At 45.7% G+C, this 15,425-nt stretch overlaps 2 protein-coding genes across 11 annotated transcripts in view; one reads left to right on the top strand and one right to left on the bottom strand.

The window, feature by feature from the left end:
• Nucleotides 1-12,866, bottom strand: part of DCTN1 (dynactin subunit 1) — a 28,969-nt gene extending 16,103 nt beyond the window's left edge. For 4 of the 10 annotated variants that reach the window (XM_090281545.1, XM_090281544.1, XM_090281543.1 and 1 more), the window contains exons 1-2: nucleotides 2,061-2,330; nucleotides 99-344 (exon numbers count right to left, since the gene is read on the bottom strand). In XM_090281545.1, the coding sequence (XP_090137671.1) occupies nucleotides 99-344; nucleotides 2,061-2,093 (279 nt within the window). In that variant the 5' untranslated portion in view covers nucleotides 2,094-2,330. Of the gene's footprint in view, nucleotides 1-98; nucleotides 345-2,060; nucleotides 2,332-3,627; nucleotides 3,710-5,783; nucleotides 5,836-12,806 lie in introns of those variants that run through there. The other 6 variants (XM_090281546.1, XM_090281538.1, XM_090281536.1 and 3 more) reach the window with 4 other exon arrangements.
• Nucleotides 7,166-15,425, top strand: part of WDR54 (WD repeat domain 54) — a 30,259-nt gene continuing 21,999 nt past the window's right edge. Inside the window, exon 1 of the mRNA XM_090281566.1 lies at nucleotides 7,166-7,419. The gene's annotated coding sequence lies outside the window, so the exon portion shown is untranslated. The remainder of the gene's footprint in view (nucleotides 7,420-15,425) is intronic.

A 15,425-nucleotide genomic window follows, 5' to 3' on the forward strand; every position in this document is an offset into this window, starting at 1 on the left:
CCTATTCTCCCAGAGACTTATGCTCATGCCCAGGAAAGGGGAGCCCCAACACACCAGCTGCACATGCAACAGACACAAAAAAAATAAGGTGTGAGTACCTGGGACTGGCGCACAAAGATGCCGTGCCCTTCATCACAAGTGAAGTACTTCTTGCCTTGGACAGTTCCATCATTCTTGCCCTTTGCTTCATCCAGGATCACGCCTACCCATTTGCCAGTGGCAAAGAGTGTGGCTCCAACGTAGGCCACAGTGCCTCGGTGCCCTTTTCCAATCACCTCCACACGGGAGCCCACTCGCAGAGGCCGGGCGCCTGCCTCCCCGCTCATCCTGCTGCCACTGGGTGTCTGAAAGACACATGCAAACATACACAGTTAAAGGCCTCAGGTCAAGGGTGTCATCCTAATGCATAAAAAGGCCCCAGTCAGGATCCTGGACTGAAAAAGAACCAGGAGTCATTTCCCTGAACCCCATTTACGGGTGAAGTGGACCCCGAAGTTCCCTTCTGAAAAATGTCAGTGACCTGTTCTTCTAAGACTTCTCCAAACTCCACTGGAATTTGCCAGAATTTTTACGTGTTTATATTTAAATTTTATAACAAATCAGAATTCATTGATAAATCTGTAAATGTCACCATATGGCAGCATTCTCAGGAGCACTGCCCCCCCAAGAAGGGAATGAAGCTCAAGCAAATAACTCAGTTTAGACCAGGCTCCCCACAACCCAATGCTCTGACTCAGGAACCTGAGCTGGAAAGACAGGCAATTCAGTAGGTGACCCCACTGAATCCTGTTCCCCTCCCCATTGTCGCCTGTCTTCCCTGTGTTCAAATGGCTCTCTCAGGCCCCTCCCTTCCAGAAGCACACAACTGTGCCTCCTTCCAGCCAGCCCTCAGGTCACCACCACCCCTTCCTGACCTGACTCCCCTGACACCCATCCACACGCCTACCACAACACTCCTGGCTGCTTCACTGCAGCCCATCTAACCATTTACTCCCTTCTTCCTGACCTGAGCACTCACTGTTCTATCAAGTCTCTACACCCCAAGCTCTAGAGATCCTTCCCTCATGTTAAGCTGCTACAAAAAGGAAAATAAAGACCAGGTAAATCAGGTACCTCAGACCTGTCCTACACTCTGCCCAGTGGTCCAAATGGACAGCATATCACCCCAAGGATGGACAAGGCAAAAGAATGGACTAAGCACTGTCCTTGGGAAGCTCTTGGCTTCTGACACACCAGTGATGACAGGACACAACATGAAATTAGGTCCCAAATAGACCCATGGTTCAGAAGAAAATCACACCTGAGCCATTTTCAGAAACAGCAGCTCCATGAACCAGGGGCCTTGCAGCAAACAAATGAATGAGGTGTGAAGAAGTGACACCATGGCCCTAAAGACTCCACAGGGCTTCCTTCGGATGCTCCCACCTGGCTTCAGAAGGGAGCCATGCCAGAGCCTGTCACTTCCTAACCCCTTTCCCAAAAGAGCTTATCCAGGAAGGTGAGGAAAGTGAGGAAGATGAGGAAGGGGAGGAGCTCCCAGGGGCTCCAGGTCCCCAAATCATACCTGGGATATGACAGGGTGGACCTATCAATAAAAGGAGTTGACAGTGACATCAAGGCTGGCCCCAGACTTAAGAGGCTCTCCCCAACCTCCCAACCATGATAAGCCTCTCAGCACCAGGTGGACACAACAGAGGGTACGGATTCAATCAGAGCCAGAAGAGAGAAAGCAAGTGACAAACAACAAAGCAGCTCTAAAGAAAGGCTTCACTGCAAAGCCATTCTGATCTGCCGACCCCATTCAGAGTCCCAAAGGCAGTCTAGCCCCCTCTCTTAGGAACCCCTAGCCTGAGGTCCAGTTAGAAGTCAAAGGTCAGGCCTCCCTGGTCCCCACCGAGGGCTCAACTCTGGGAGGGGAAGCCGGTCCAGCCTAACACTGTCAGGGTTGCGAGTGGCCCCATCCCAGCTCCAACCTGCCTCCCCAGCCCCCACAGCAATGTCCACAAGCACCCAGGCCTTTCAGTGGCCCTCCAGGGCCCTCCCAGATCAGGGCCACTTACCCGGCTATACACGTGCCTCTTGCTCTGGGCCATGTTGCTCACCGGCCTCTACCCCCTCCCCAGCTGGCCAAAGACAGAGAGAAAAGGCAGAAGCCTAGGCAGAAGGGTCAGGGCCCCAGGCCCTCATGGACAGACACAGAAGCTACCAGCCGCGGCCCTCCCCAGTCCATGGACCTGCTGGGATAGGGGTGGGGACAGAGACGGAGACTGAAGAGCAAGTCCCCTCTGCTGCTGGAGGATTCCTGAACCCACAGACACCGAATCCTGCCTGCCAGCTGATGAGTCTCACTCTGTCACTCTGCGCTAGTGCTGCTCTAGACTTGTCAGGAACCATGCTAGCCTCTGGGTCCTAGTGCCCCCATGCTTCACCTGGGCCAGACAGCAAGGGCTGGGACTAAGGGGCTAGGCCCAGCCACAGACCCTCAGCACTCATCTCCAGAGCACACTGTCCTAGGGCTCATATAGCCCTCCCGTTCCTCCTCGACGGCAGCCCCTCACCACACTGGCCCTCCCCTACGATGTGAGGCCTCAGCATCAAGTGACACTTCAAACCATCAGCTGCCCAGGGCCTCCATACAGCCAATAAGGGTCTTTCACCCCCGCCTTTCTGGTGCTTCCTCCCGCCTCTTGCTAAACTCAGGACTCAGGGTCCAAACCCATGACATTAGGGTCTGGATTTCAATCTCTCACAGAACCGGAGGAGCCAGGCCCTGCCTAATACCCAGCAAAGGAAGGGCAGCACCAGAGGCAACTTCACACACACACAGCAAAGCAAGTCAATACCCCAGTCCCCTCACGCTGGCAAAGGCTGTTGTCACTCTTCTCCCTTCTGGTTGTTACAAAGGATCAGGCTCTGAACCTCAAAATTATCAGGTTTAATGGATTCATAAGGGTCAGAAGCACAAGGCCCAGTTTACTCTGACCACCTGACCCTTGTACTCATGGCCTTGCTTCCTAGGCATCTCCTTAACAGAAATGACAGGATGGTTTATTCTCTATATTTCTGTAATTCACACAATTTCTTTAACCATGCATTACTTTTATAATGGAACATGTTTAATTTAATAATTGTGCATTCTAGTGAAAGGTCTCTGAAGCTATGTAACAATACCACTTCATTCTTTTACCCATCTAACAGGGCTAGGGGCCAAAGGTCAGGGTCCCTGCTACTAAGTAGCCAACAAGGTTGGCCTGGGGTCTGACCTCTGGCTCCACTGGGTGTGGTATATGGATCTAGAGCCACTGGGCCTAGAGATACCTGCCTTGTCTGAACTGTGCTTCACAGGGTCTTCCTCTACTCCACCCTCTTTCTAAGGCAAGCCAGAGAGCCCTTTAATAGAACAGTAGCCAATAGTCAGATCTAAGGTCCCAAAATACCTCTCTGCATCTTCAATTCTGGCCAGATCCTCCAGGAAACCATTTCCCTCCTCCCCTGCAAAATCTCCATGTTGTCTCCTTTCTTCCCTAGCAACCATTACACAGGTGAAGACCTTGCAGCATGGACTTCACATGTGCAGAACCCTTTACAGTCTACAGAGCATCTTGGTTTTAGACTCAGGATGCTTACATCCAATTCCGGGCTTCACCACTTGGTAGCTACATAAATTTGGTCCAGTTACTTAGTATCTTCTGTGCTTCAATTTCCTCATCTGCCAATTGGAAACAATCAAAGAACATATCTCAGAGAGCTGTTGTGATGACTAGCTGAGGTAATCCATGTAAAATATTTAAGGCACTGCCTAGTATTCAATAAGCATTCAACAAAAGTTAGCTAATAACAATGTTGTTATTATCATATTTGGACATCACAATACCACCACAGAAAGAAAAGCCAGGGACAATGCTGACAAGGAAACTGAGGCTTAGAGAACTGGGCCACTTCCCTAAAGTTACACAAAAGATGAAGAGTGGAGCCAAAACTGGAACCAAAGCCTGAACTAAACCCTCTGCATATCTTCACTGTCATCACATGTATCTCTAGGCTTCCGAGGCCAGCTCTTCTAGACCACACTGCCTTCAGAGCACCAAAAGAGCTCAGATCTAAGAACAACCTCCCAACTCACTAGCCACGTGGGTATATGCAGTCACCCAACTTCCTGGAGGCTGTTTCTTCTCCTATAACATGGGAATAATTATCTACATTAATGTTATGAGGCTCCAACAAGATAAAGCACATAAAAGTGCTTGTAAAAAGTACTGACAGAATCACCTGACATGACCAAAGATGGTATATAAGTCTTAAAATAAAATATCTAGGCAATAAATATTGTAAGGATTACAGACAGGAGAAAGATGAGCTAGAAAGAAAAGAGGTACCTGACTGTGCCTTGAATTTTAAGGTTTTTTTTTAAGATATGAGGAGAGGAAAGACCTGCAAACACTTTATGTTGTGAACATAGTATGAGCAGAAACAATTTTGCTTCACTAGGGAATATCAACACTAGCTGGACGGAAGTAAAGAATTCAAGATGAGTTCTTCTATTAAACTACAAGCCTTGTAAAGTAGAAACCACAATCTTTCCTCTTTATGATCCCATCACCCTTAGCTCATGGAGTCAAATATTTATTGACTAAATAAACACAATAATACTGATATATTAGAAGATAAGTATGGCTAGTCAAGGAGTTTAACATCACATACAGATAGATGGACTTGATCAAATAACAACAGGAAGCCAGGCTCTTCCTGTGTAGGAGACTAGCATAATGAAAACTACTTTAGGAAGATCAAACTGATGGCAGAGCAGGATGGAGTGGAGACAGGAGCAACTCGGTAAAGATGGGGATAACATGCCCTGACTGGTGTGGCTCAGTTGGTTGGGCGTAGTTCTGCAAAGTGAAAGGCTGTCAGTTCAGTTTCTGGTCAGGGCACAGGCCTGGCTTGTATGGTACATGCCTAGGTTTGGGGTTCAGTTCCCAGTCAGGGCATGTACGAGAGGTACCAATCAATGTTTTTCTCCCTCACTTTCTCCCCGCTTCGTCTTCTCTCTAAAATAAATACATAAACAAACATACAAAAAAATTTTTTAATGGGGGTAACAGCAAGGGGTCTGCTGCAATAATGAGCAAGGGGTAAAGAGGGTCTGAACCAGGATCCTGAGAGAGAGAGAGAGAGAAGAGGCCCATTTAGAGATAGTACCAAAAAGCCCTGGAAAGGTCTGAAGATAGATCAGAAATGGGGAAAGAGGCAGTGGGCCTGCATGGGCTCCGAAGACAGACAGACCTTGGTACAGCTTTGGTTCTCCTATTTCCTCACCTGTATAACTCTGGTAAAGATATTTAACCCAGAACCCAGGTTACCTCATCTGAAAAAAGGGGGAAATAATGCCTGCCTCACAGGGATATTGTGAGAATTCAGTAAGATTGAAGGAAAGCATTCAGCACAGTGCCTGGCACAGAATATGTGCTCAGGGAATTTTAACCATCATCTTCATTATTATTGAGAAGGTACATCAATAATGACTTGCACACAGTAGGAACTCAAATGCTGCATAAACAAATGAAGGCACAAATAAGTGAATGAATGAATAAACGAGTTTTCAGGCATGAGTAATGGAAGAATGATGATTGAAAACATGAACAGAATTGGGTAGGGAGCGAGAAAAAATACAATTTAAAAAATAAAAAAAAAAAAAGACTTGGGTGGGGGGGATGGAAAGGGAAACTGAACATGTTAGGAGAAAGTAAGTCTTGTTCTCAGGGCCTCCTCTGGGGAAAACTTACCTGTGTACACTAATACATGTTATGTATTTCACTACTTTCTTCCAAAACGTGCCTGTCATACAAACAAAACAGATTTCATTATTTCCAGGCTACAGGTTATGGACTTGAGTTTCAGAAGTCAAATGACTCACTCTGAGTCTCATGGCCAGAAAATGGCAGACAGCACATTTGACGGGTACATAATCCTTCCAGAGCATCTCTGGGCCCCACCTCATGTCATATAGGACAGTTCCAAATTACATGTTCTCTCAGCCATGAAGACAGATACTCCCTGGATTTCTAATTCATTTTCCTCCCCAATGATATTAAATACTACTAAAATGTCTAGGAATATGAGGAGAGGAAGAAAAAAAATCTGTGTCTGATAAATAGGTTACTAATGATCTTGAAGGACATTTAAAAATATGATAGGGAAACAGGTAGATTGTTGGAAATTAAGGAGTAAAGCCTCTTTGACACCCAGCCTGTATTGTTTCTACCGTGCTTTTCACTGGCACCCCCGCATCCTCTGAACCCTTGACCCCTTCTTGTCTCTCCTCACCTAATCTTGACCTGGGCTAACCCAATTGTTTGCTTTCTCTGATCTCACTCATAAAGGAGCTGTTCTGAAATCCAGGCAGTCTGACAGTGAGGTCCACACACTTGAACTGAACTACACTAGGCACTGGGCATGACTAGTTTGGTTACAAAGAGATAAAATGAAATACAATGGTATTAGCAATAACCAGATCTTCTAAAGACTGAAGTTGTACATCTCTGAAAACACTAGTAGGGTAGGGGTAAGTGTGGATGGGAGTCCCTCAGAAAAGGAGAGAGCATGCTCACTAAGTGGGGAATGGAGGCTGAGGGGGTGGGGAGCTGGAAGTTTGGAAGTCTGGATTCCAGATACACACAGGAACCCAGAAAGGAGACACATACAGCCTTTTTGTTCCTAGGTCCTACTCCTGTTTCTGCTTTATAGATCTCATAGAGAAGGCCTTGCCCCTAAATGGACTTTCTTTACCTTTCCAGCTCCTCATTATCCCCAGAAATGTCTGTAGCCCACTCCCAGTCTCCATGCAGCTCAACCCCCTCCTAAAGTACCCCCTACTCCAGGAATCCCCAGTGACTGCCAGGCCAACCTCCGAGAGCCAGCACGGAAAGCTACACAACCTGCCTCACTTATCCTCAACACAGGACCCTTTGCAGGAAGGCAGCAGGCACTGGGGTTCAGGCCTGTGCTCAGGAACTGCAGCCCTCCCAGTGCTAGCAGGAGTCCTACTTAACAGCCCGTTTGAAATACCTGCTGGTTCCTCCCCATGAACCAACTAGCAAGTAAGTACCTGGCACTAGGACCCTGCAGACACAGATCCCTGAGCCTGCGCTCTGAAAAGAGAGATGCACCATTTCACAACTTCAGCAAAAGCCAAAGCAGCCAACAAAGCCACAGCCACCTGGGCTGTGCTAGGCTCTGCCTTTTCGGCAGCTCCCTGGCCACTCCCCAGAAACAGAGCATTCTGTCCTTTCTCTTTTTAAACGCACGTCATCATCTGATCATAATGGAAATCAATCTCAAGTCACCGCGTAAAGGCGTATCCATGGCAACCTCAAGAGGAAGGACAAGGAGATGATGCTCCAGTGGCTGCAGCAGAAAAAGGTAAGTCCATTTCTCTTCTATCCATGCCATCCCACCATTTTTCCCTTTCACTCAAGTCAGGTGTACCCCTTATCTGAAAATTCTAACTCTCACAGCAATGGGGAAAACACAAAAGGTGAGTGTTGATAATCTATGCTATTATGTAAGGTTATAGGTCTTTCTAGTCCTGTAATGGCAGGAAAAAAAATCTTTTTCTGGCTGACAGAGACAAAATCTCTTTTCCTATTCACTATCTCAGGTCACATAGTCTCAGCCTACAGTACCTTATATTATTAGTCACTGGTCTGTCTAGTCAGGTTGCTGAGATATCACTCAGGGATTTCAGAGTTCCCTACACAGTTGTAAAAAGCCAGCAGCAACACTGACCTCACCGCCCTGCTGATCCACGTCATGACCGTGCTAACAGACTGGCGTGGCAAGACTGCCTCCTTAGCAGCCCTGGACTCCAGCGCCTTGAGGTCCAGCTATTGGGAGCTAGAATTAAATTTCTGCCTTCTCTGAGGCCTCAAGGGAAGCAATGACACTTCTGCAGAAGAGATTCATCAAACATAAAAGCACGACTAAGTTACCCTCCATGCCTCAATTTCCTCTTCTGTAGAGAGGAGGTAATAACAATACCTCTTCTAACAGGGATGTTGTAAAAGTCACATTAGGAATGCCTGAAGAGCACCTAGAAGAGTGCCTTGCGTGAAGCGCTCAATAAATGCCAGCCGTTATTAGTATGACGAAGACGGAGGAGAGACTACAATGTAGACTGGAGGTACCCAACACTCTTAGAGGGTGTCTCAAGTCTGCGGTCCCTCCCTTTCCTCTGGACAGCTGTTCCAAGTTTCCCTGGCTACTTTCAAGTCCCTATTCCAGTCTGAGCCCATACCTGCCCCTCGCCCCTCAGCTCATAACTTTGTAGAGAAAGAAACTCAGCCTATTAGATAAGAATTCCTTTGTAAATTTATATGTATCTGCAATAGTCATTGCCTCCTTCTTCCTACATTCCTTTCTTCTGTCATTCCTCTTCAAAGGAAACAATGATACCTTGTTTTCCAGGCCAACCCCTCCGCACTTCCCTGAGAACCTGATTTAACATTCATTTCTCTTGTGCCTTCGATTGCACCCTCTCTAACTGGCTCTTAGACATGATCAGATAACCTATGTGCAAGACTCTTCTATTATAGGAAAACTGCTTCTGGTGTCTGTTACCCTTCTCCACAAGCCGCCACCAGCTCTTATCCTTCCTTCCTTACCAAACTATTCAGTGAGTACACCCTCCCCACCCTCACTTCCCATCCATTCCTCAATTTACCTGGCTCCTGGCCCTACCACTCTACTGAAGCTGCTCCCACTAACAAAGAAAGTGTCCTGGTGACCACAACCTCCTAACTGGCCAGTCTCAAGGTGCATTTTCCAAACTCATCCTACTTGATCTTTCTGTAGCATCTGAGGCTGCTGGTCCTTTTCCTGGAACTTTTTCCTCTCCTAGCTTCCTGGACAACATTCTCTCTCATTTTGTGTACCAGTCCTTCTAACCTCCTCTGTCACCTTCAGCCTTCTATAAGCATGGCTGGGCTAATTTATTCCCACAGCATCAACTACCACTTACACCTACCACCCTGAACCTCAGACGCACATTTCCACCTCTCTGCTAAGTGCCACAGAGGCCCCTAAGTTCAACATGACCCAAAAGACACTGCCTTCCCCGCTTCCTCCTCTATATTCCCTCTTTACTACTGGCACCACCATTCTCCCAAAACAGAAAACTGAGTCACCCTCAGCAACTCCCTCTCTCTTATTCTCAACAACCAATTAGGCATTACATCAGGTTAATTTGGTCTCTATAGTCTCTCAGATTCATCCCCTCCTTTCCATACCAACTGAGCTGTCCTTAGTTTGGCCTTAGACCACGCCTAGGTTATTACAAGTCTCCTGATGTCCCCAATCCAGATTCTCCCCTTTCAGTCCACTGCCAGTTAGCATCCCAAAATACAATCTCGTCACCTCCCTGCCTAAAACCTTCCAGTGGTTTCCCTGCCCACAAAAATGAATCCTCTTACCAGAGCACTACAAGCCATAAAAACCTGGCTTCATTATGAATCTAGTCTCATCAATCACCTCTCCATTGATCCCAAAGTTCTCTTCTATTCCAGCCATTTGGATTCACTTACCTTCCTTAGGCCTCTGCACAGGTTGCCAATGTCAACGGGGCCATTCTCTCTCATCTTCAAGGCTCAGATCAAATCTCACCTCTTTCCTGATTCCCCTGATATCTCCATGTAGAGCTAGTTAGTCCCTCCTCCACTATCATACAGCCTTTTGGACATATCTCTTAGAATATCATATTTACAATATTGTTTCCCTTATCCCATCACAAGTTCCTCCAGGACAGAGATTTTTTATTCACCTCAGTATACTAAGCACTGAACACAGAAGGCACTCAATGTTGAATAGACACTTGTACCAACACCAGGCTCTAGGGATATATGATGGCTCTGACAACTTTCCCATTGGGTAGCTCCACCCTTAAAGACCACTACCACGGAGGAAATTACCAGTCATACACTCAGTGTATGCTGGAGTCACGCATGCACACTTCAGCAGAGGGAGCACTTTCCTCTCCAGATAGGAGCATAAAAAACTAAAAATGCAAACAGCCCCAGGTCCTATGGAATTTGGTAGGGACACAAAATCTTGATCTCACATGGGTAAAGGAGCACAGAGAGACCTCTATGCTCTAAAGAAAAGTGCAGACCTTCTGAGAAAACAGCTTTAGTGAGGCTCTGAGTGTGACAAGGGTCCAGTCTCTGCTTCAGTGAACCCCTCTGGGGATATATAGGAGCTTGAGGAGGGTCGGCCTGGACGCCAAATTTCTCCATCAGCCAAGTGCAACTGGTACTAGCCTAAACTTCAAATGAAATATTATATAAAGTCAGATTCAGAGTCTCCAGGATGGCAAGCCCTAAATTTTAATCAGTCAATAGCTCAGTACTTACCTTCTCAGGGGACACTAAGGACTTTCGTCTCATTTCCCCTTGGTATGGGACAGATAATCCAAGTACCCAAAGCACCACTCAGTATCTGGAGAGAGGCTAAGCAACCTGGGAATCCTCTACCACAATCCCTCCCAAACCATAACTCCAAGAAGCTACTAGCAATAATAAAGATGGCACAGTAAAACGTATAATGGCAGCTGTCAATGGTATTATGATTCTCCCAATTATTTTGACCTCCGAAACAACTTCTTCTCCTTTGTACCCTCATGTCAGCCAGGCCCAACTTATCAATTCTTCCTTAGTATGGCCTCCTGCAGCCTTGCTCTTTTCTCCATTACCACTGTCACCACTTTGGTCTGCCATTTAATAGCTTTGATAATTAAGAAAAATCATTTTTTCTCTTTGCTGCCTCATCTTTAACAGGGTAATTAACAGCTGCTCTGCCTATCTCACAGGATTACTAAGTTAAATGAGATCATGCCTGTGAAAGGTCCTGTAACCTGCAAAATGTTATACATAAATATAAGGCATTACTATTACCAGCAAGCTAGTCCTCTGTTACTAAAATGCAAAGCATATCTGGCTCCCTGCCTCTCTCCTTCCCCATTTCCAACCACATGATACACCATAGTAAGAAAACTATACACCCTAAAATATTTGCTTTGCCCCTTTATCTCACCTGCCCAAAATCTTTCACTGACACACCAGTTCTTACTTGAGCCAAACACTTCTGGATCTGACTTACACACTGTCATCTCTGCACTATTGTCAGCTGCTTAGGATGCTTTCCCTAGTCTTGCAAGCCACCGTCCATCCTTCAACATCCAGCTAAAACCCCACAACACTCCATGCAGAAGGACTAAACATAAAAGAAAGGGATTAAAACGTCATGCAGAATTAAGGGCAATTTCATGTGGAGAAAACTTGGTAGGAACAGCTGTCATCTAACACTTTAGGAATCACCTTTTTAAGAGATTACACTTTTTTTTTCTATTCGACTCTAAGAGATAACCTAGGACCACAGGATGGAAGTTGCAGAGATGTATTTCAGCAATAAAATTCCTTACTGAACTATCCCATGATAAAAGGGGATTCCACATATGTAGTAAATTTCCCATTATTGGGAATGTTCAAGCCCAAACTAGCCATTGGGCAAGAATATTTTATATGGATTTCAACCATCACAAGGGTAACTGAACTAGAATCACAGCATTGTAGATTGTTCTGGAACTAGAAGCACAGCATTGCAGATTGTTCTGGAAAGCAGGAAGAACAACTTTTCAATCCCTTGCCACTCAGAAGTGTAGTCCATGTACCAGCAGCATCAGCATCACCTGGGAACTTAGAAATAAATGTACAACCAACCTGAGTTAGTATTTTAACAAGACCCCCAGGTGTATGCACCAATGAAGTTCAAAAACATTGATCTACACTGCCCCTTCCAAGCCTTGAGTTTTTAATTCTGGAACTGCATTTCCCAAACTTTTAGATGTTCAACAGGGATACCACCCAAGAAAAACAGTACTTCCAGCTCAAATCTGGAAAACTATCCAAACTATACTTCCAGCGGGAGATTCCTGGTAATACTATTAGCATATTAATGGCTCTGAAATATTCTACAGTAGAGAAATCTTTAACCATTAAGCTTCTGAACATATTTGAGCACAAAATGTCTCAAAACTGCACTAAGATTCCCATGGCTCATGCTCTGGCGGTACTCCAGGTAAAGAATGTCAGTCTCAGAACTGGACTCTCAGTACCTTAAACACACTAGATTAGTAGGTGATCAATATGGGCTTGCTGCTCTCCTCACTGCAATAAATGAGAGTTGTTTCTAAATCACTGCTTCTTTAAATATAGCGAAGCTCCTCGTTTGTGTAATATAGCTGTGGTTCTGTCTAAAGACAAGAGGAATGCTCAAGATGACTTCGAAAGGGTCATCCTCCCAGCTAAGGAGGACTCCAGCAGTGGGAAACAGACACACCAAACTTATATCCAGGACCTCATGCTTGAGTTCTCTATGTTTTCTGTTTTTTTGTTTGTTTGACACAAACTTCTCAACCATGTGTTAACGGGAAACCTGTGGCTCGGAATGGGTTCAGGGGTGTCTCGGACGCGCCCAGAAAAGGAGGGGGGACCTGTTCAATTCCGGACAAACTCGGAGGCTCAATCACTCTGACCCCTGAAGGATATCGCCAGTCTGAGCGCTCTGTTGGGTGGGACCAGCCCAGACCCAGAAGGACAACTACCCCCGCCGCGGCCCACCCCTACAGTCCCCTGTGCCGCACACCGGGCTCCATGCTACCCCCAGACCGGCGCCAGGCCCTCAGTCCCCCGCCGGGAACCCCACGAACACGAGGGGGTTTGTGAATGAGACGGCTGCTAGGGTCTCCGCCTCCATACCTGCCCGGCCAGGGACTCCGCGCCCGGTTCTGGCCCCACCGGCGAGCGACGCCCAAGACCTTGCAGGTCCCGCCCCGCCCCGCCCGTGAGGGCTGCCCGATGCGCCGTCCAACCCCTCTAGGCCCACCCCAGACCTTCTCGCCCCTGAGTCCTAGAGTCGCTCTGGGTCCAAGGAAGACACTACTTTTCCCCGAAAACAGGTCTGGGTTTAACACTGTGCGCTGCGTGCGGCCTATGAGACATTGATCAGGCACAAAGCTGGACACCTGGAATGAAATATACGCGTGCGCACCGTGCCTGGGAAGCCTATTAGGACCACAGGAGAAAGGCGCGTCGTGGCCAGCGCCCTCTGCCGGCAGATAGGAGACAGCGCGGTGGGGCTGCAGGTCTCGGTTTGAAGCAGGTAAGTGGTTACCCCCGAGAATCACTGAGTTGAGTGCTAAACTGCTAATTAAAAACTAATAATAAACCGTATCTCGTCAGTTAGCTTGAGGAGAAAATTAAATTTTGTTGCTACTCAATGCAATCCACATTTGATATGGGGATATAGGCATTCTCACGCCCTTATGATACGAATGTAAAATAATGTAAATTCACATAATGGCATTTTGGAATTTTTTTTATTTAAAAAGAGAAAACATTAAAAAATACAAACCTTTTGATTCAATGCACCCACTTCCAATAATGCAGACAAAGAAATAAAAGACATAATAGAGCAAATGTTCAAACATATTTGTATAAGGATATTGGGAGCGCCAGGATTTGATAGACAATGGGTCAAATTCTAACTGCAATTTCCTAGCTACGTGAGATTTTGGGTGGATTGATTGCTTAACCTGTCCATGCCTCTGCTTTCTCATTTGTTTAATGAGAATGTTAATGATCTATATTATTAGGTTGGAAGAAAGATTAAGTGAATCTATGTAAAGAACTTGAAATATAATTATGGTTAATATGTTTATCTCAGTTAATCTCGGATTAAAAACAACCTGAAAAATCCATGAAGTTGATGGTGGGTAGAGGTGAGGAGCAAATGAAAGAATGAATTGGGCAACTGTTCCACTACTACCACTTTTTTCCCATTTCATCTTCTAAATATTTTTAATTATTCTGAATAGTTAATGTATTTGCATAATCCAAAAAACAAAATATAAAACGAATGCACTGAGAAACCTCCTTTCAACTCTTGTTCCCATCCACTTCTTCCCCTTTGCCCACGGCAGGTAACCCTTGTTATTAATTTCTTGCTTATCCTCTCAATGTTTTATGCAAATATAGACAAATATGAATAATCGTCGTCGGCAGCCGTCCGTCTCGAGAGACGATGGTGTAGCTTCTTAAGAGTCTATCTGCACCGCCGAGAATGGCTGTGCAGTCCGACTCGGGAGTGACACGGTATCTGTCTCCTCCCGTGTTGAATCGACATCTTGCGATGTCGCTGGAGTGTCCTCTCCAGTGAAGCTGAAGCTACAGAGCCTGGGCAGGGTGATATGGAGGGTCTGCTGTTGCCCATGCAGCAGACCCCCCCTCTCTTCGCAGCTGAAGGGTCCAAGGGAAAGACGGAGTCAATACAGCTTGGCTTCAGGTGCGCCGCAGGAGTTGCCGGTGTTGACTACAACGTCAAACCGCCTTAGGGACTCCGGCTCCGGATTTTCTGTCGGGGTTTTCTCCCTTAGCCTTTCCCCTGAAGAGGTATGCCGCAAGGCAGCGGAGGTTTTTTGGAGTCAGAGTTTTCCTTCTCTGATGTGCCCTGACTGGAAGATCGAACCAGCGACACTTAGCTCGCAGGCCGACGCTCAATCCACTGAGCCAAACCAGCCAGGGTAAATATGAATAATATATCATCGTATTCCCCCCATTTCTTATGCAAAAGGTAGCATACTATATACACTTGCACTTCAGTTTCTGTACTTAACAATGTATCCTGGAGATCTTTCTAAATCAGCAAGTAGAGCTCTTCCTCATTCCTTTTATCAGCTGCATAGTACTCTGTTTCATGAATAGACTTATTAACCAGCCTCTTCTAGTGGGCACTTTGTTTTCAGTCTTTTGCTATTGCAAACAATGCAGCAGTGAATCACCTTGTACATATGATATTCCATATGTGAGTAAGTATATCTGTAAGATACACTGGGTCAAATAATAAATGCATCTATAATTTTAATAGAAATAGCCTTCATCCCTTTCAATTAGAAATAGTATGAAAATTTTAAAGGTTATGAAATGCACTGTATACGCATATTTTTATTGTGGGAAACCATACATAACATAAAATTTACCATTTTAAACCATTTTTAAGTGTATGGCACTGAACCATAATGTAAGTGCATTTACATTGTCATGCAACCATCACCAACCACTATCCATCTCCAAAACTTCATTGTTTCATAGTGAAACTCTGTACCCATTAAACACTAACTCACTTTTTTCCCCTTACCCTAGCCCTTGGTAACAAGCATTCTGCTTTCTGTCTCTGTGAATTTGACTATTCTAAATACCTCATAGAAGTAGAATGATACAGTATTTGTCCTTTTGTGTCTGACTTATGTCTTTAAGGGTCATTTATGTTGTAGCATGTGTCAGCATTTCCTTTTTAAAGCTGAGTAATATTACATTTAA

The sequence above is a fragment of the Furipterus horrens genome, unplaced genomic scaffold (assembly GCF_987537825.1).
Source record: "Furipterus horrens unplaced genomic scaffold, mFurHor1.1.pri manual_scaffold_6, whole genome shotgun sequence".
Taxonomy (NCBI): domain Eukaryota; kingdom Metazoa; phylum Chordata; class Mammalia; order Chiroptera; family Furipteridae; genus Furipterus; species Furipterus horrens.